The 20791-nt window shown below is 47.1% G+C and overlaps 1 protein-coding gene across 1 annotated transcript in view; it reads right to left on the reverse strand.

Moving 5' to 3' along the window:
• Window positions 1-2745: 2745 nt before the first annotated feature.
• Window positions 2746-20791, reverse strand: part of Nmnat2 (nicotinamide nucleotide adenylyltransferase 2) — a 170199-nt gene continuing 152153 nt past the window's right edge. The window contains exons 9-11 of the mRNA XM_048431081.3: window positions 10458-10559; window positions 9544-9611; window positions 2746-6554 (exon numbers count right to left, since the gene is read on the reverse strand). Of these exons, the coding sequence (XP_048287038.1) occupies window positions 6452-6554; window positions 9544-9611; window positions 10458-10559 (273 nt within the window). The 3' untranslated portion in view covers window positions 2746-6451. The remainder of the gene's footprint in view (window positions 6555-9543; window positions 9612-10457; window positions 10560-20791) is intronic.

The raw sequence follows: 20791 nt of genomic DNA on the forward strand, positions 1-20791 counted from the left end.
TAAGGTAAGGTCTGAATTGACTTTTACCTCAGGGCCTGACAGAAGAATTTTGCTTTTGTCCACGGTGACTCCTACGTTGTGAAAGGTCAGACAACTTGGTCTTCTGTGGAAACAGTCTGATAATTCTATCTTGTCATGCTCATTCCACAGCCTATAAACTTTCCACAGTCATTAAGCCCTGACACGTATAATATGTGGCTTCTAAGGCTGCCTTGGGGCAGGAGGAGGAAGCAAAAGAGCAGAAATGATACACCTGGGAAGTCTTTGTAAGCCAGGATGAGGAAGTCTTACGCCCTATTGTTCCAAGCCCTTATTATTATAATTTGCAGGGGTTCCTTGAAAGGAGGCATTTTTCAGGGACAACTGTACACTATGAAAAGGGAGTACCCATTGCTGGGTAGCTATGCCTCTGCAATCATAATTCCCCACCGGGTGGATGGTTAAGAAACTTATGAGAATTAGGGTGGGGACGTAGTGCGATCGATGGAGTTCCTGCCTCACATGAGAAAAGCTCAGGATCCCAGCAAACAGGCTGTGGCCACACAGCGGAAATCCCAGGACTCTGAAGGTGGAGGCAGAGGATCAGTAATTACCATCAGGATGTCTTTCCTGGCAAATGGCACTGATCTCAGTAGAGATGGGGAGTGAGAAGTGACTGCTGGGACTGCTGAAGCAGAAATGACACTCTCATTCTCGAGGACCTGGGAAACTGGCCCTACGAAGAAGCAAGACTCTGGCTGAGAAGTAGCCTTCCCTAAGCCTAGGGCTAGTCTTGGTCTGACCCTGCTCATGGGAAAGATGTTTTATTTTTTGATTTCTTGTCTCTATTCATGAAGACCTTCCTACAGACTTTTCTGGGGAACTGTGCTCTTGGTAGACTATTACACGCACCCCTAGCTACTGTGGCTTGTAGAGACGAAGTCGACCACAGATGGAGACCTGATGTTCTCCCAGGATGTGGTTTCTTTCTAGGACTCTAGGGGGGGCAAATAGAAGGGTCAAAGGATACTCAGCCCTGTCCACTGTTTGGAACAAATCTCAAGGACCATGACTGTGTTTATCAAGCCTTCTTTAATGTTTTGTACGGTCATGGGAATGTTATGGGTTTGTACTGTGTTTTAAGTTTCCCACTTGGAAAAATTGTAGAATTTCTCTTTTATTTCTTTATACTATTGGCCACATAGAACTTCTTGGGAAATTCTGAAATATACAGTTTCATGGTGGGGCATAAGGAAAGAAATGTTTATGATTGTTACCTTTGTATGTATGTATAAGTTAGCAAATTAAGCCAGTGTTTATATTTAATTTTAAACACACTCATCGTTGTGCTCTCAGGGTGGGGGAGGTGCTGTTGTTAACTTTCTGAACCAAAGAGCAAATACAAACACAAGTGACCATTTTACAAAATGGTCAAGCTTTCTTAAGATATGTCGTGAAACCCCACGTGGATACACACAAAGTGGTTATTACTCTCAGTTTAAAGAAGGAGGGGGAAGAGGAGAAGGAGGAAAGGAGGAAGAGGGTGAGGAGGAGAAAGTGGAGGAGGAGATCTATGAATCCTAAAATCAAAATGTTCACAGAAGAGAACGGAATGAATCTGGCACGTATCTAACCCTTGGGACAGGGAAGTGTTGTTGCGGCCTGTGAATCACAGCTGATGGTTGGGCAACAATAACCTGGTGGCCACCGCTCAGACCAGCCAAGCTAGACGTCCTAATTAAAAAGGGAACCGAGAGGGCTGAAGATCACAGCAGGAGCCGGCCATTAGCAAATCATTCTGTTTTGCTTACTTATGCTACCAAAGGAAGTCGTGAGCTCGACCATTTCTTAGGAGAGATCGTTCGTACCAAAAATCTAAGCAAGCTTTTACTTTTCACACACATATTTTTTCTTCATGGTTTTATCAAAGAGACAAAATTGCCAGTCATGTTAGCACACCATTAGAATCCCAGCTCTGGAGAGAGGGAGTCAGGTTATCTGTCAGGAACCCAAAGTTGTCCTTAGCAACAAAGCAAGTTGGGGGCCAGTGAGGACCACATAAGACTTTGTCTTGAAAATTTTCAAACAAGCGACTGAAATTAACCAAGAGTGGGCCCCGTGGGCTGGTCGGGATCTTAGGTTTAATTTTAAATTGTGTGTGTGTGGAGATGAGTTTCTGTGCCGTGTGGATACAGTGCCCATGGAGGCAAGAATAAGGCCTTGGGTATCAGGGTTCACTTCGAGAGCAGTAGCACTCTCTCCTGATGGGTCGTCCAGCTCTCTGCTCTTTAAGGATTACTTTTCTTAAACTGAAAAAACTTAGGCACAATTTACAAATTGGCCAATTAGTCTCTTAATATATCCTTGAGTGTGGAGATGATGGTGGCTGGCGGTGGCGGTGGCGGTGGGGGAGAGAGAATGCCCTACTATGTAGCCTAGGTTGACTTGATTTGTTGGGGGAGGCTTGTGTGTGCCACAGTGGACCTGTGGAGATCAGAGAACGCCCTGGAGTTGGCTCCCTCCTTCAATCATGAGGATTCCAGGAACTGAACTCAGGTTGTCAGGGGTGACAGCAAGCGTCCTTACCCACCCCCCACACCCAGTCTATATCACTTGGGTTACAGCAGCTAGACTAGGCGGAATGACACTTGCTCTAGGCATATTTTCACAACTGTTATCTCCCACCACGTAACAGGAGGAAGAAAAAGTGATTACTTCTCAGAGCAACTCATAGGGAAGGTTCTGGACAAAGACACAAGACACTAGTAGTATTGTCTGGTTTATTAACATAATTGAAACATTTTGCTGATAAAACTCTTGCCCATGACTAGTCTAGCAACAAAACTCTACTAAAAAATATTTCACTGTGAAATGGTATTGCAACTTGGAGTTTTTAATTAATGAGTTGATTTTCATAAAGTAAATCTCACTCTTAAATCAGCAGATGATATGATTACCAAAAAAAAAAGCTTCCTTCTCCCCATTCCAACCCCATGAGGATCAAGCTGAGGGCCCTGGGACCCCACTGAGGGTGGAGAGAAAGCGCTACAACCTGTTTCTAACTAACTGGGACAGGCTCCTAGGACACATCCAAACGCATACTACACAGAAACCACACAAGGAGTTGAATTTACCAGTCAGCTCACAGGAAGGCGTGGGTCAGGTCAGCTGGGCAGAGCACACCCTTCTTCTTACCACAGGCTAGCTCTAAGGTGTCTTAATTTCGTCAGCTACGAAATCAGCCTGGCTCCATCCTTCTAGCTTGCCTGCTGCCTCTCCTGCTGAAACCTGGGGAGAGAGCCTCAGCTTTTCCTAGGCTTTCTTTGTACTGCTGTTTTTGTTTTGAGACAAGGTCTTATGTGTCTGGAGCTGGGCTTGAACTCCTGATCCTCCAGTCTCCAGCTCTCCATGCTGGGATCGCAGGTAAGGGCCTCCATACCTGGCATGGCATTTCTTTTCTAATAGAAACAGAAAATAGAAGGCATGCTTCTCTTAGACCCCTAAAAGTGTGTGTGAGAATATCGGAGCGAGGGAGGGAATTTGGGCTCTCTGTAATCTTCTGGCTTTTGACGCCGTTTGATTACCAAGTTTTACTTCCTACTTACTTGACTAGCAAGTTCGTGGGTTCTCTCAGAGATTCTGAAACTTGAGACTAGAACATGTGGCCAAGCCAAAATGGGGAGAGCAGTGTCTGTGGGAACCAGCGTGATTTCAGGCACTTCAGTAAGAGACTTCCTTTGCTGGTCAATGTACATTCGAAGAAAATGAAAACCAAGGGCCTTGAGGCTACCCGGGACTGGGAGAGTGTGACAGACTGGCAACCCAGGGTCGCTGCAGCCCGTTCCTGGAGGAGAGAGCTATTAAAGTTTCCCTCCTGTCCGGCTATCATCCTCTTCTTTAAAAACGGCAGGGAAGTTGTTTACTGGCAGCAGGAAATGATCAGATCATTCCCTTCTGTGCCTTCATCGGCATCTCTGGGTCATTCTAATGATAGTCTAACCTTCACAAGAAGCAGCAGGTCCCTGAAGACAAGTCAGAGGCCAGAGGCTATTCTGAGGACATGTGAGGTACCACTTAAAACTGTCTTGGCTGGGGCAGGTCACAGTCACACTGTGTTGTTCTTCATGGGGTGGGAGTGGAGAGGAGAAGTTCTACCTTTGCTCCAACAAAGGGAGAAAGAGACAGGGAAGTGGATGGACAATTTCACCAGAAAGGGACTCATTTCTGTTTGTTAAAGGAAACCATTTTCTTACACCTCACCAGGGTACAATCTGCCCGCCTGCTTCCCAGAGACCCATTTCTGCATCTCACCTTCTCACCTTCCTTTCCTTCCCTGCTCCTACCTGCCTGTTGTGCTGCGGGTGCTGGGCTAGCCTGGGACCTTATCTCAGGCTGTGGAGCAAATGAGACTTGACCAGAGTCCAGAGGAGGAACACAGTGAACCAAAGGAATGAAAGAAAAGTAGTCTTTGTCGGGTCTGTTTATGTGGCCCCTCAGCAGCTCCAGAGCCTTCCAAACGCCATGCAATCCAGCTCCCGGTTTTCTTTTGTCTATGGAAACAGCATCTCTCCTCGTGCTTCCCAGGGTGCGATGTGCGGTCCTGCACCAGACACTGACTCCCAGGGGGTTCTGCTCTCGCGATTTCAAAGAGCCTGGGCGCAAACGGATTCTCCAGGTTTTCTCTGGTTTTTTGTTTTCCTCCCATGACTTTTAGGCAGACATTGGACCTCTAGATTATAGAAATAATCTCTTCCCTCTGGAGATTGTTTCTACAGCCTAAGGAACCGCAACTCAGGAATGCTCTATGCACCTCTGTTGACTCCACTTCTTCCTCCTGGAGTCAGCCGAGGAGGCCGGAGGGAAACCCGAGGTGGAGAGCTTTACCCCTGTTCAGTCCCACCTGGGCCATGCTCATGTTAGAAGTTAAAAGTAGCCTTGTACTCAGGAGTCATTCCTCGTGAACAACCAGGTACCCAAGAGCCAGAGGCCGGATGGGAAACACAAAACATAAAAGTCATTTCCTACTACTCTCCAGGCAGGGCATGAGTGTCCAAACTGTCTTCAGAGGTAGAAGAAGGGGAGGACAGTGGGGGGGAGGGAGGGATAAGGATGACAGCTCTGTTGTGAACCCATTACTGACAGGCAAGCCTTCAGGGCATTGGTTGCTGCTGCTGGGCTCTGCAGCGGACGATAGGGCCAATTCAGGAACAAGGGTGATCGCTTCCCAAGAAAGAAAGGGCTTTAGGTACAGCTGGGCGACCTCAGGTAGAGGGCACCGGGCAACCTCAGGTGGAGGGCGTGGGATCATGAATTCTCCTCAGGGTAACAAACTGCATTCTCCCGGATCATCCTGAACTTGCAGTTCCTAGCCAAAGGGGCAACAAATAATCCCAATTAGCAAAGAATCTCTACGGTCAAGTGGATTCTGAGTGTGTTTCCAGAAGAAATGAATGGACTATCAGGCATTGGTCTCGCCTGTGATTCCTCTCACTAGTAGGAACGCATCTTACCATAGCCTCTAAGGGGTTCTTCTCTCTGGAAAAGTCTGGTTGGCCGGGAACCCACACAATGCCACACGTCAGACACAACTTCAGAACCAGGGTCATATGAAACCAGGTACTCAAGTTCTGAGAAATCCTACTCTTCCCAGACTTGTGTGCCAGGTTTCAGGACCTGAGCATCTTATTTCTGACCAAAGGGGTCTGGGGTTGCTGCTGGTGTGTGTGTGTGTGTGTGTGTGTGTGCGCGCGCGCGCGCGCACGTGTATGTGTGTATGCATGTGTTTGTTTGTGTGAATCTATATGCATGTATGTGTACATCTGTGTGCATGTATGTGGACATCTGTGGGCATGTGTGTGCGTGCATGTGTGTTGAAGCAGAAGCAGCTCCGCTTTCTTTCCTGGGTGTGGCCCTCATGCACTTAGAGTGCTGAGACTGGCTATAGTGTCCTGTCAGAAGGGAAGTAAACCACAGGAGATCATCAAGACTACAAGCATAAAAACCACACACACCGATTCCATCCAAGTTCTACAAGAAGTGGACAAAGGGAAAGAAACAAAGAAAAATAGCCCTTTGTGGTAAAGGGCATGCTGGGAAGGCGAGAGCCTGAGCCACGTCCCCAGAGCATGCTGGGAGAATGGGCACCAGAGTCGCCTCTTTAGAGCATGCTGGGAGACGGACACCAGTACATCTCCAAGGGCTGCACTTCCCCCCAACTCCCACCCTGTTCCCTTACCCACCCCCAACCCCGGAGACTAGAGGAAAGTTTGTCCAAAGACGACTGTGGAATGGGAAATACCACGGTTCTTCGCAGGCCCCCACACTGTGGGGGGTACGTCAGTCAGTGGGGAGAACAGTCAAGATGAAGACAGAGAAACAGAGAGGCAGAGAGAAAATGGGGTCTGACAGTGGCTGGAGGGGCCAGTGTGTTGGCAGAGGACACGGGGAGAGCAGAGTGGAGAGCTGGGTGTTGCTAGCCCGAGGCGTTGATGTAGAGCTGACTCTTGAGGATGTAGTCGATGACTGGCTGGGACAGGTAATCCACGACATGGCCGTCCCCATGCTGCAGGGCCAGCCTGCGTGAGAAGAAACAGCAGTCAGGTGGACAGCCGTGCCGGAGAGAGCACATAGCCCTGGTCGGCCCTCCGCCTCTCAGGAAAGGTTCTAAAGGAGCCCTTTGTAGGGCTGAGCGCACAGTACTGGCAAGATCCCCATTCCCACACAGACTGTCCCTCTACCCTCAGCGACACCTTCATCCTGCCCTGCCACTGAGTAGCTCAGAGACCTTGGGAAAGTTATGTTCTTTTACATTTACTTACTTGATGTATAGATACTTGTGTGTGCCTCTCTGTGTGTGCATACATGTGCCATAGCATATGTGTAGAGACCAATCAATCAATATGTGGAACTCAGTTCTGTCCTTTACCAGGTGGCTTCCAGGGATTGAACTCAGGTTGTCAACCTTGGGGACAAGCACCTTTCCCCACAGAACCATCTCATTGGCCCATTAGGCGAGTTTGTTAAGCCCTTTTCTTCAGTTACTCCTTCGGTACAATTAAGGTAATGTGTAAGTGAGTTACAGCCAATCCTTTAAAGGATTGAATGAGTCATTATGCCAAGCCCAGGGTTGACATTTTAGTGTTCCTATTGTTTTTTCTTTTAATAGACTTTTTGCATGTATTTTTAAGAATTCTTAGTTTATCCCTTTGGGTTTCTCTGCATGCTGGTCTCTTGAAAATTGGTAGAGGATTCTTGAGCGTGAGCTCACCTTTCCCTCCTCCCGGAGCCCTTAGCCATGAGTCCGTGGAGGGACGGCAACAGGTGGAAGATTCCAGGGACAAACCGATCCCCGCACACTCTTCCTCCGGCCTTCAGCTCTCTGCTCATTCCTGACACAACAGTCTCAGGATGTCACTGAGCCTGGCATGGGGCCTGGCTTTCTGTCTCCAAGGCAAGCCTGCCTTTACCTTACAAGGCGTATCTTAAAGTGTCTCCCTGCATATTGAAATGTTCTGAAAAATGGTCTCCAAATGATAGTTTCAACTTTATCAGACTCTGCAGAAAAGCTGAGTCTGAGTCCAAGCCCAGAAAATCCTGGTCTGGTTGAACCAAATGGAATACAGGAGTTTGGCCACAGAGTAACGTCTCTGAGTCAATCAAAGCTCTGCCCCCTTCATTGCCCACTATCCTTGATTTCTGCCCTAGCCTCCCAGTCATTGCCCTCCATCTTTGCCTCCCAAGGGAAGAAGTCCAGGAGACTATATGAGTGACTTCTCTGAAACATGTGACCGGGTGGCAGTGCTCCATGACCAGATGACAGTGCTCTGCCTTTGGACTCTTCTTTCTTGGTTACGGAGCATCCCTGTTGGGGACTTCTAACTGCTCCTCAGCCTTCACGGAAATGCTAGAAACCTTGCCATGTTCCTGAGAGTAGCTTTCTCTTCACTGCTTGACTTTGTGAGCTCATCTGGATCTGGAATTTTTTTCAATTAATTAATTAGCAAATGTGTATGAGAGAGAGTGTGTGTGTTCCACAGTGCAGGCATGGAACTTAGGGGGCCACTTTTAGGAGCTGGTTCTCTTCTTCCACCGTGTGTGTTCCAGGGACTAAACCTAGGTGGTTAGGCTGGCCAGCAGGTGCCTTCTTACCTGCCGAGCCAGCTCATTTTACCTGCCGCACATGCTCAAGGCACTCAGCTTACACTTCCAAACTCCTAGGTCCTATGTAGCCCACCATTTCACAGGCCAGGTCCACTTGGAGCTCATGGCAGAGACTGTTACCAGTCCCTAATGTTAACTCCTTTCCCTTTCAGTTCCATTTCGATATACAACTGCTGAACAGTAAGCTGTTTCCCAGGCCCTCCGTCCACAAGCCAGTGGTAAACTTACAACTCTGGGTTACTTCATTATTTACTTTTTTAAAAAAGATTAGCTTAGTCTTATTTTGTGTGTATGGGTGTTTTGCTTGCACAAATAGCTATGTATCATATGTGTATGGTTCCTGCGGAGGCCAGAAGAGGGCCTTGAATCCCCTGGAATTGTAGTTATGGGTGGTCTTGAGTTGACATGTGGGTGCTAAGAATCCAACCTGTGTCCTCTGGAAGAGCAGCCAGTGCTTTTAACCACCGAGACATCTCTCCAGTCCCTATTCACTGATTTTTTAAGATAGGCTCTTGCTATGCAGCCCAGGCTAGCACAAGTTTTTTCCCTCCTGCCTCCACCTCTTGAGTATACCATGGTGCCTGGGTGGTTCACCTTAAAGGCAAACGTCCTGCCTTGGTCTTCATCTTGTTTTTTTCCTACTGTCTGAGAACAATCTTGGCAGTAGGTACGTTCCCAACAAGGAAGCTTCAAACTGAAGAGACCAGATTTGATTCCTCTGGACTTCTGTGAGAACTATACAGCTACCTTATTTGAAACTCTGAATTTTGAGACCCTTTTAATGGCAGCCTGGCTTATACTTTTACTAGTAATGCATGACTTTATCAGCACCCGAAACTAAGAGCCTGAAACAAAAAAGAAAAAAAAATCCTCTTCTTCCCTCAAGCCAGTTAAGATCAGTTAAGGTACTGTTTCTTCATTTAAAAGTAAACAGGGATAAATACATGAAGTCCAAAGAGGAGGCTGAGTGCTGGGACAGCAGGTGTCCACTTGAATCTAAGGGTTGTGTAATGGCCTGAATGAGAATTGTTCCCATGGGCAATATTTGGATACTTGGTGCCTAGTTGGTGGAACTGTTTGGAAAGGATTAGGAGGTGTGACCTTGTTGGAGAAGGTGTGTCACTGGGGTGGGCTTTGAGGTCTCTCTGCCTCATGGTTGTGGATCAAGATGTGAGCTTTCAGCGACTCTCCAGCATCACACCTGCCTGCTGGCTGCTCTGCTCTCACCACGGCCATTACTCTTAAGACTCAAGTGAACGTTTTCTTCTGCTAGTTGCCTTGGTCATTGTGTCTTATCAGAGCAATAGAAAAGTTAACCAAGACAGGTTGCCTTTGACTGAGGAAAAACTATGAAAAAATTTAAGCCAATTTGGCCAAAGTGTCCCCGATCATTGCCAACCATACCTGCTCTTGGTGGAGCTGACTACAGACATGGGATGGTTGATGTCATCCTTCACCACCATGATGTTGTTCTGGAAAGAAAGCAGAAAACAACCAGTCACTCTTATAGACTACTGTGGTGGTCTGAATAGGTATGGCCCTCACAGGCTCATGTATTTGGATGCTGGGCCTATAGGAAGTGAAACTATGGAGGTGTGGCCTCGTTGGAGGAACTGTGCCATGGTGGGGGTGAACTTTGAGTCTCATATGCTCAAGCTATGCCTAGTGTGACATGCAGTCGCCTTCTGTCGCCTGCAGATCAAGATGTAGAACTCTCCGCTCCTTCTCCAGCACCATGTCTGCCTGCACACTGCCATGCTTCCTACAAAGGCAATAAAAGACTAAACCTCTGAACTGTATGTAATGCATCCCAAATACATGTTTTCCTTTATAAAAGTTGACATAAGATGGGCGGTGGTGGCACATGCCTTTAATCCCAGCACTCAGGAGGCAGAGGCAGGCGGATCTTTGTGAGTTCGAGGACAGCCTGGTCTACAAGAGCTAGTTCCAGGACAGTTTTCAAAGCTACAGAGAAACCTTGTCTTGAAAAACAAAACAAAACAAAACAAAAAAAAGTTGATGTAAGTTGGGTGGTGGTAGCACTTGCCTTTAACCAAAGCACTTAGGAAGCAAAGGCAGGCGGATCTCTATGAGTTCAAGGCCAGCCTGGTCTACAGAATGAGTTTCAGGGCAGCTAAGGCTACACAGAGAAGCCCTGTTTTGAAAAAATAAAGAGTTGCTGTGGTCATGGTGTCTCTTTACAGCAATAGAAATCCTAACTTAGCAGCTACTTTTGCTCCCCAACTCTTCCAGGCCCCCAGAAGTTTCAGAGAAGGGCTGTATCTCAGGGATATACCAGCAGGGGATGAAAGACTCACTTTGTATTTGCGGAGTATTGAGGAGTGATTCATGATTCGGTCTGTGTCAGCTGCATCCCGGGGCACCACCACGATCCCAAAGTCCCCAACAATCACCTCCATCTGAAGATACAGGGAGAGAGAGGGAAGGACAAAGAGAGCGGAAGATCTTTGGTGAAGTCTGTCACCCCAACCTCCTACCAAGTGACCACAACAGTGACATTCTGTTGTTTTACCTGGAACTTCAAACGTTAGTGTCCAATTTACCTCCTTAGCCCTATCAGTTAGCAACCTGAACTGCTGATGATAGTCTCGTAGAAGGAGTGGGAACCTTGTCTGGCACAGAAGACGTTCCGGAGATACTTCTAGAATGAATGAACACCTGTTTGCATGTCTGAACAAGACCTTGCTAATCCTCAAAGCTTTTGTTTCAGTTCACAGTGTTGCAGGACAGCATGAGTATCCAGCGAACACCCTCCCGGGTGAAACGGATTCTGTTGTCCAGCATGTTTACCTCAGCCCTGAGTGGGACAGCATGAACTGTATTGTTTTCCTCCCTTACGTCACATGGTTCAGTCATATGCTGTGGGACTCAGTGCAGCCACAAGCAGAGACACACTCAGAAGGAATCCCATATGCACAGGTAGTAATGGGGATGCTGGCTACTTCATATAGGGGTCACTTCTGAGGTAGAAGTCTCTTCAGCCTCTGGTGGAACCTTGATTTTCTTATAAGAAATAAAATCCTTTCATTAAAAGAAAAACAACAACTTTTTTGGAAGTGCTGTTGAGAAAGAATCTTGATATATAGCCTAGGCTACCATCAAACTCACCATCTACTCGTCTTAGCCTTCCAAATGCTGAAATGACATACAGCCTAGGCTAGCACCAAATTTACCATCTATTTGTGTTAGCCTTCCAAATGCTGAGATTACAGGTAAGAGACACCACACCAGCTCTTTATTTTCTTTTTTCTAATTATAGATATAATACAAGCTTGGGAAATATGGAAAAAAATGTAATCAATCTCAATCATACAATTCAGGTACCCACAGTTAACCCCTCAGCATATCCCACGGCTTTCCTGTGAATAGCTGTGTTAGAACCACATTAGCATTAAACTGCAATGTAAGGCGTGAGGCTTTAGCTCAGTGGTAGGGCGCTTCCCCAGCATACATGAGGCCCTGCGTCTTCATCCCAGGCACAGAAAAAAAATAAAAGTTAAAAAATCAACTGCCGAAGTAGCAATTACCTGCATTGTCTTCTCTTTTTTGGTAAGATTTGTTTTAACTCTATGTGTGTGTGTTTGCGTGTGCACATGATCACTTGCACACTTGGGTGCAGGTGCCCATGGAGGTCAGAAGCGATCCGCCTGACGCTGGAGTTAGACAGTTGTGAGCTGCCTAATCTGAGTGCTAGGAATCCAGCTCAGGTCCTCTGTAAACACAGCACACACTTTAACTCTTAAGTCATCCCTCCAGTCCCAGTTGCACTGTTTTCATATAGCATTATATTGTGAGGATTCTGGGACATAATTAAGTTATTGAGGGCCAGCCACAGGGGTGAACACTTGACCAGAATTCAATGCCTGGAACCCACATGGGGAAGGAGAACCAATCCTGCAACGTGGCTTTTGACCACCATGCCATGCACTCGCCCATAAACAGGTAAATACAAATTATGCAGAAACGTGGATTTTTTTTAACATTTTCTATATTTCATCATAGTCATACAGTATGGAAAGTTTACAGTAACTCCACAGTTACTGCAACATAATTTTGGTGCAATCACTTTGATGACTATCTTTATACATAAATGTTTTTACCACAGCTTTAACTACCTCCTCAGGATAAGAGGTGACATAATTGGATAAAAGGGTGTGAACTGGAAGGATTTCAAGCTCTTATGACATATTACCAAATCGCCCTCTAGAAATGTGCTGATATTCATTTCCAAGGAGCTTGGCATTTACAGCATTTGGTAAGTTTGGAGCAGGTTTGGATCCTGCCAGCTAGGGATCCCAGAGGAGGAGGAGGAGGACGCTGCTTGTGAGCAAGTCAGCTCACTGAGCAAGATCTGCTTTGGAAGTAAAGGACTCAGAATTTCCCCCAGCCCCCACAATTCTTCAAACCAGTGTCACAAAACAGAGATGATGAAGAACTGTGGTCTGTTGTATCATTTTAACTGGGCAAAGATGTGTCCCATTTATTTATGCTGCAAAACACTACTTTAACCGTGTAAAGGTGTGTTCTGTTTGTTTGTGCTGCAGTCGTTTAACAGTGTAAGGATGTGTGATTAACCATGTAGGTTTCCTCATGACTGCTGAAGGTACTGGATTGGGCTAGCAAAGGGCTGAACGGCCGATAACTAGGCAGAGAAAGGGCAGGCGGGGCTGCTAGAAAGAACAAATAGGAGAAATTGAGACTTGAAAAGAGGAGAAATGAGAGAAAAAGGAGAAGAGAATGAGAGACATTCTAGGGGCCAGAAGCCAGGCAGCCACCACCGCCAGCCAACCAGTCATGAGAAGCAGTAAAAGAAAGACACACAGAAAGAAAGAAAAAAGTCGCAAGTCAAAAGGCAAATAAAGAGAAACAGGTTAGTTTAAGTTAAAAGAACAAGCCAGAAACGTACCTAAACTAGGTCAAGCATTCAAGACTAATAAGAAGTCTTTGTGTCACGATTTGGGAGCTGGTTGGTGGTCAAAAAGAACTGGTACAGTCAGTCAGTGGTCCATTCTTCTTTACCAGAAAATTCCACACTGTCACAATGCCACTGTAAGTCTGATTCAGTGTGTATGTGTGTGGTGTGTGTGGGTGATGTGTGTGTATATGTGTGTGGGGGGGTGGGGTATATAGGGCATGTGTGGTGTGGTATGTGTGTTTGGTGTAGCATAGTGTATGGTGTCTGTGTACTGTGGTGTATATGTGTGTGTGTGGTAGGGTGTGTAGGATATGTGTGGTGTGGTGGGTAGTGAGTGTGTGGTGGGGTGTGTAGGGTGTATGTGGTGTGGTATGTGTGTTTGGTGTGGCATGGTGTATGGTATATGTGTAGTATGGTGTATAGTGTGGTATGGTGTGTGTGTGTGCATACACATGTGTGTATGTGTGTGTGGTGCACAACTTTGGGTGTTTCTACCCACCTTTACTCTGTTTTCCCTATTGTTTATCATAGGATTGAAGCTAGAACTCTGATGTTGAAATAACAGGTCGGCCTTGAACACTCTAGGTGGAGAGAGACTCCAAGCTCGACAGACAGTCTCAGCCTCCACTGGGTCTGCCATTGAGATACAGAGCAGCGTGTTTTATCTAGGTGGGGTTCAAACTGAGCAAGTGTGCTTTTCCTATAGACCTGGCAACATTCAGGAGAAGCAAGACAGGACGCCGGAGGGAGACCCGGCACGTCTTGTCAGCTTGTAGAACATGCACCAGGTTTACTTTTCAGTAACAGACTTCAAACCTGCCTAGAACGAATGAGGATCACGAGATGGCCCAGTGGGCAGAGGCACTTGCCACCAAGCCCGATGATCTGAGTTCCATTCCTTAGGCCCATACGGTCGGAGAGAACCAACTCCTGCAAGCTGTTCTCTGAGCTTCATACATGACATATGCATGCAGGTCCGCATATACATACACAAAATAAACAAATCTAAATAAATAAATGCAATTTAAAATATAAAAAAATAAATTACCCAAGGAACTTTGAAAATCCTCAACATGGCTGAGCAGTGGTGGCATGCGCCTTTAACCCCAGCTCTCAGAAGAGGCAGACAGATCTCTGTAAGTTCAAGGCCAACCTGGTCTACAAGAGCTAGTTCCAAGGCAGGCTCCAAAGCTACAGAGAAACCCTGTCTCAAAAAACCAAGAGGAAAAAAAAAAGAAAAGAAAATTCCAAACATGTACCTCATATCCAGAAACAATTAAAATAGAATCTCTCAGAACGGGACCCAGACATTAATACTTTAAGAAAAAATATCATCAGCTGGGTGGTGGCTACGCATGCCTTTAATCCCAGCACTCGGGAGGCAGAGACAGGAAGATCTCTGTGAGTTCGAGGCCAGCCTGGTCTACAAGAGCTAGTTCCAGGGCAGGCAATAAAGCAACACAGAAAAACTGTGTCTTGAAAATAAAGAAAAGAAAAGAAAAGAAGAAAAAAATTCTCCAGGTAATTCCAATGTGCAATGGAGTTCATGAGGCAGTCATACATAGAGTTCAAACTGGAAAAGTTGGCATGCCAGGGAAGATGAGGGAGCAGGGAAGGAAGGCAGGAGAGAGAAGAGAATTCCCTGAGGTGGGTGCACAGAGATCCCTGAGCTGCCTGCCCCTGGAGATGTCTTGGGAAGATCTGGTGAGTGGGTAATGACATCCTGCCCCCAAGGCTTGACTCTACGAGCCAGACATGCCCATTTGATGGGTGCTCTCTGTATGGGGTGTGTGATAACGAAGGAATGTGACTGAATGTTCTGGCTTAAAGGATGAACAGAACGGCTCTGCGTGGCAGTTGGTGCTCATGAGGGGACTCGCTCTTCGGGTGACATCTGCTTTCCACTCAGGACCTAACAACCTGATGCTCAAGCAGTAACTGTGCCGAGGAGGGTGGCAGGCACACGGGGCCCTTGCTGCTGGAGATATTTCTCCTTCCTACTAGTGGGTGACAGACCTGCCCCTGGGAACCGCAGATGGGGTGAGGGAGATGGGGAGACCTGCAGAGCAGCAGTGTCTCTCCCTGCCAGGTCAGACACTAGAGGTGACCTCTGCTCTTTGGGGTGGTGGGCTTTGTTTTCCTGCCAGGGAGTGTATGGTGGACAGAGGTGGCAGGGAGCCAATGGTCCATCCCACGAGAGTTCAGCTGTGCAGTCTACCCCCATCTCTCTGGTGCAGGCTTCCAGCTAGACTCCCGTCTCTCCTGGTTCTCCCTCCTCTGGAGATGTTCCTTGTTGGCCTCCGTGCTTATTCTCTCTCCTCTCTGACTCCCCCGGGCTTCTCTGTCCTTGGACCTTACACTCACCCCTCAATTATTTCATCCCATTTCGAAACTACTATCAAGACACACTAAAGGCTCTTGAGTCAGTATCTCCAGCCTCGGGGGTGTGGGAATTGCTACCCCGAGTTATATTTCCCTGCCCCCATTTGAGGTGCTTATCTGCAAAGAATCTTAACTTCCCTCTGCTCCTGGAGTTGGATGAGGAAGTTTGAGTGCACGTGACTATTCCTTGATCCCTGCTGGGGTCAGGTGACAGTCCCTACTGGGGACAGGTGAAGGTGGAGTGCATGTGATCAGTCATTGACCCCTACTGGGGTCAAGTAAGAGTTCCTCCTTGGGTCAGGTGACAGTCCCTTCGCAGCCCCTTCCCCATTTGGTGCCATGGTATAAAAGCTAGCCCCAGCAGAACAATAAACGAGCTGCTGTTTCACCTCAACCTCGTGCTCTGTGGATTTCATTCAACCTGGACACCCTCCGCCGAGACTCGTGGTTCCAGACCGTGCTGGCGCGGTACGGGGGCACTTCTAGCTTAACGTTTTCTGAGCCTCTGGGCCTTCCTTTTTCTAAACAGGTCCTCTGGGAGTTTGAATGAGGCCATCCCGCATAGGCTCAGAGGTTTGACTATGTGGTCCCCAGTTGGTGGAGCTGTTTGGATAGGTTTAGGAGGTGTGGCCTTACTGGAAAAAGTAGGTCACTGGAGGTGGCGAGGCAGGTTTTGAGGTTTCTAAAGCCTCCTGCCATTGCCAAAACATTTTCTTGGCTTCCTGCTTCCTGTTCAAGACGTGAGCCCTCAGCTTGCTGTTCCACCTGCCATGCCTGCCGCCTCTACTTTTCAGTCGTGGATTCTTAACTCCCTGGAACCACTGTGTGATGTGGCAGCAGCAGTAACGTGCAGTAGAAGGAATACTGGGAAAGTTCTAGTCACAAGGGCTCAGTGGCCACAGATGCATCTCTCTGCCCCAGGGGTTGGGTGTGGGAAGCGAGCTTTGCTGATATGCAGAAAGATGAAGTTGTACTTAGAAAATTACAGCTAATTATTGGTGGTGGCTACAGCAAAAACCGCTTAATTAACTTCCACAGCCTGGATCTTCCTGTACCACGTGACTGCGGGTGGGGGAAACTATAGCTGCAGTTCCTATCGGTGTCAATTTCACAAGCCTGACCGTTACAGTGACTATTTGGCCACTGTAAAACTGACCATATTCTGTATTGACAGAATTGTAATTTACAATTCTAACTACGATTTACAATAGAGCGTGCGATTTTGCAATTGTCAATGCAGAAAGTCACCAATGAGTTTGCCATATCCAAAAGATTTGAGAACGGAGACCAGAGGGACACAGCCAAATGTAAGGGGGACACACATGGAGAAGGAGGTGAAAACCTGACCCCACATATCACAGGAAAGGACCAAAGAAAGGTTTGCCAGTCTATTAAAGCCTTCAGATCCTTCAGATCTATTGAAGCCTTTTTGGGAAAGAAAAATGCCAGAGAAGCCATGTTCGACTCGGAAAACTCATGGAGAGGCCACTGGGGACAAGAAGGGTGTCAAAGATGGGCTACCTGAGCCAGGTGCACAAGAGTCTATTTAAAATTTAAACTTTATATCCTGACAAAAAGTCTTATTTGTGAAAAAATAAATAAACACAAATAAAATGAACAGCAACAAAGCAGATTGCCCAGACCTTGCCATTCGGGTATTGATAAAGCATGCATAGAAACCAATCCTAGGGTTGACAAGATGTGAAAGCACTGCCCTACAAACCTGGTGCCTAGAGTGTCGTCTCTGGACCCCGCAGTGGAAGGAGAGAAGGGACTCCCAAAAGACTTTCACCTGTCACACTTCTGCCCCCGACCACCTCTCTCTCTCTCTTTCTCTCTCTCTCTCTCTCATACACACAAACACACACACACACACACACACACACACACACACACACACACACACACGCACACACACGATGATGATAAACCAATCCTAAGCTTTCTTATGTAGTTGCCTTTAGGAGTTGTCGCTTTAAATTACAGGAAACTATACTGAACCTTTGAGTGGGATGGGATGGGGACAGGCTCCTTAGCATCAGGGAGATTCCAGGGACAGTAGGACATTCCTCTGTGTGGTGAGGAATGTGGTTAGGACACACATCTAGTACATCTGGTTCTGGGACCCTGAGGACACTGAGCTCGGGGCTGAGCCTCTGATCCAGCTCTTCCTGTGGGTCTCGCCTGCGGGAGTATGGAGGTAGAGCGAGGGAGGAGGGGAGTGCGGTAGACCCGATAGTTAAATCTGACCCCTGATGTGGCCTGTGTAGCCTCACATTGCCAGACCCTAGAAGACAGAATCACACTGGTTCTCTCATTGATCCCAGGCCTGTGTGTTAAGCCTCAAGAAGCCAAGTCCATAACATTCATCCTGTTTCAACATCCTGCCCAGCCCAGCTTTGATCCTATCTTTCTTCTTCTGGTTAAAGTTTTCCAGTGGACATGGAGTCGGGAGGAAGTAGGTGGAGTTAGATTCTGCTTCCCCCTAAGTAGGGAATCTGAGAGAAGGATATGAGACATGTCGAAGCAGGAAGCAACTTGGCCTCGGGGGAGAGAGCACTTCTGACCTAGGAGGCAAAGCTCTTGGAAGGAACATGGAGTCTTCACCATCCTTCCACGAGGCTGAATTCTAAGACCTGCCCTGCTGGTTTTCAGGGATGCTTGAGTAGATACCCTGTGGTCTTAACCAGACACCTTCCTAGATGATAATGATACACAGTTGAGAAAGCAGAAATTGCTTCATCCTCTGTCTAATGAGTGACATCAAAAAAAATTATTAGTGGTCACCATATGGGTTGCAGACACAGCAGAAGGAGACCACCCCAGAACCTCACGGCTAGTCAGAATACAGCCAACTTACTATGGAGTGCCCAGCTCCAATACACACATCTACAACACAGCCCCAGCGAAGGCTCAGGGAACATCTGGGAAGAGGAGGAGGAAACTGTAAGAATCAGACGACCAGGACATCTGCAAGAGATTGTGCCCTCCATATCTCACAGGAAAGCTGCACCCATGACATCTCAACGATATGGCTGCCTGAACAAGACTTGAACAATGACAATACCAGTTGACATGACAACATGGATGGGGATATTTTGAGGGTCCCATCCCTGGATGAGGAGCTGTAGGCAATTAATGACTGCTGAGAGGAGAAGCAATCTTCCCGCGGGATGAGTCTCCTAATTGGTTATCCAATATCAAGTGGTCAGCCCTGAACACACGCACATGAATAGATGGATAGGTAGACAGATAGATAGATAACACTAAATACACTCAGCAGGCTATATTATATATATATATGTATATATGTGACAAAAATGAAAGAAAAAATAAGACATTTAAATAATTTAAAACTACAAATTGAGCAGTTAAACAGAAGATTTTGTTTAAATCAAGTCAAAGTTCGGTAATCATCTTGTGACTAGCAAGCACATCATAAGCAACTGGCAAAAATAGCCAAATAAAACAAACACAGATTATAATGATGATGGGTTTCATCCCAATACAGATAGAGGCCACTTGAGTGTTCTAATCAGAGGGCTCAACTTCGTTAGCAATAGGACCCAAGATGTACTGACTACCCTGGAAGGCCTCGCTGGTAAGATCCAACATGGTCACTCTGAATCAGGGCTCAAAACCCGGCCCTCTTTCCTCTCAAAGTGTAGTACACCAATGGCTCCGGCTTCCTTCTATGTCTTTTCTAGATGGTAGTCAGGGATGCATGGAGGCTGTCAGTATCTAGCAACTGGGGCAAGAAGCATCTACCAACGGATCTGGCGTTGCCCAGTATCAGGGACAATACTCGGAGTTTTGTTATTAATCACATTTTCTCCTTATGGCTGTCTTCCAAGATGTGAATCTCCACTCTCAGCTCTTAGGTGGAGAAACCAACATGATAAACTCTGGGCACCTGTCCAATCTACACAGCTAGTACACTGTAGATGGGTCTAGACTTCTAGACCCATCAATAAGACTCATATTTTAGCGACTTGCCATTTCTCCAGTTTAAAAATACCACAGCTTGAAAACATACTTGGTGATGTGTGGTGGTGCATACCTGTGGTCCCAGAGCTCAGGGGTTGAGGCAGAAGAATCATGGGTTTGAAGCCAACTTGGGCTACATAGCAAGATCCTGTCTTTAAAACAAAATGAAAAGAAAAATATAAAGGAAGGATGGAAAACACCCACCCACCACCTGCTCTTAAAAAAAAAAGAAAAAATATTTCAGCCCTTTCTTCCCACAGCCTAAATCCTCAGTTCGTTGCTCTCTACTGCCCCCTATAGCATACAGTTGTAGGCACTTCTAGATGGGTGAAGAGATCAAAGCAGGAGACCTGCTTTCATCTCATTAGCATAAGACCCCTGTCTGTGACAGCTGCTAAACCACTCCCCAGCAGAGCATTCTAGGTAGGGCTCAGGCTTCTGCCCATCTGGAGGGAAGGCTGGGCCAGAGCTAGTGAGATCAGAGTCGGGCAGCCAGGAGGACACTTCCAGGATGCTCCTAATGCAAATAAATGGAGGCCCCTCCAGTGGGGCTTCCCAGAGGAAATCAACCCTACTGCATTGCCAACAGGGAGTGTGGGAAGGCCCAGAGTTCCGGACTCATATCAAAAGCCTAAAAACCAAATCACACAGGAGACGTGAGCAGGACACAGCCCCAAAACTTGCACCAATTGGACTGGAGGTCCTTCTCTTGTGGATTCAGCTTAGGTCTAACAGTGTGAGGACCTAATCCCCCGGGGACAGAAGAGTCCCACAGGCTTCCTGCTTCCTGGCTGGAGTTGGGCAGTCTGATAAAAAGCCATCTGAGCCTGAATAACCACATGTTTGTCTTTGCTCCATTTATCCTGGGGCCCTGGGATTTCATCTGGAGTGGCTGGTGCCCCCGGCTCTTCCTCTGTTTGTTTTCTTTGGTTATTTTCCCACAGCTGATGGCTGTAGGAAGCAGTCAGTCCCTGACTGGTTGGTTGGAGGCACATAGGGCACAACCAATGACAAGTGGCTGCAGAATGTGGGGCTTTGGGAAGCACAGGAAGACAAGAAAACAGTCTCCTCATTGGCCGATTTCTGGTGTCTGGCACTAGACCTTTATATATTTAACCCTTTGGGTTAGACATTGACTCTTGCTTGTTTAAAAGGCCAGCGTCTGATAATGGCCCATACAGGCGATCATTACACTTCACGATCTCTGCACACGTCATCAAAGGTCAGCGCCTTTCCAAATGAAACAAAGACCAACTCATTTACCTGCCTTTTCCCCACAGCCCTGTCTCCACCACTGAATCTCTCCTATCCTCCTCCCTACGTGAGAATCTCTTCTCTCTGTATCGA

Source organism: Myodes glareolus, chromosome 5 (assembly GCF_982192425.1).
Source record: "Myodes glareolus chromosome 5, mMyoGla1.1, whole genome shotgun sequence".
In the NCBI taxonomy this organism is placed as follows: Eukaryota; Metazoa; Chordata; class Mammalia; order Rodentia; family Cricetidae; genus Myodes; species Myodes glareolus.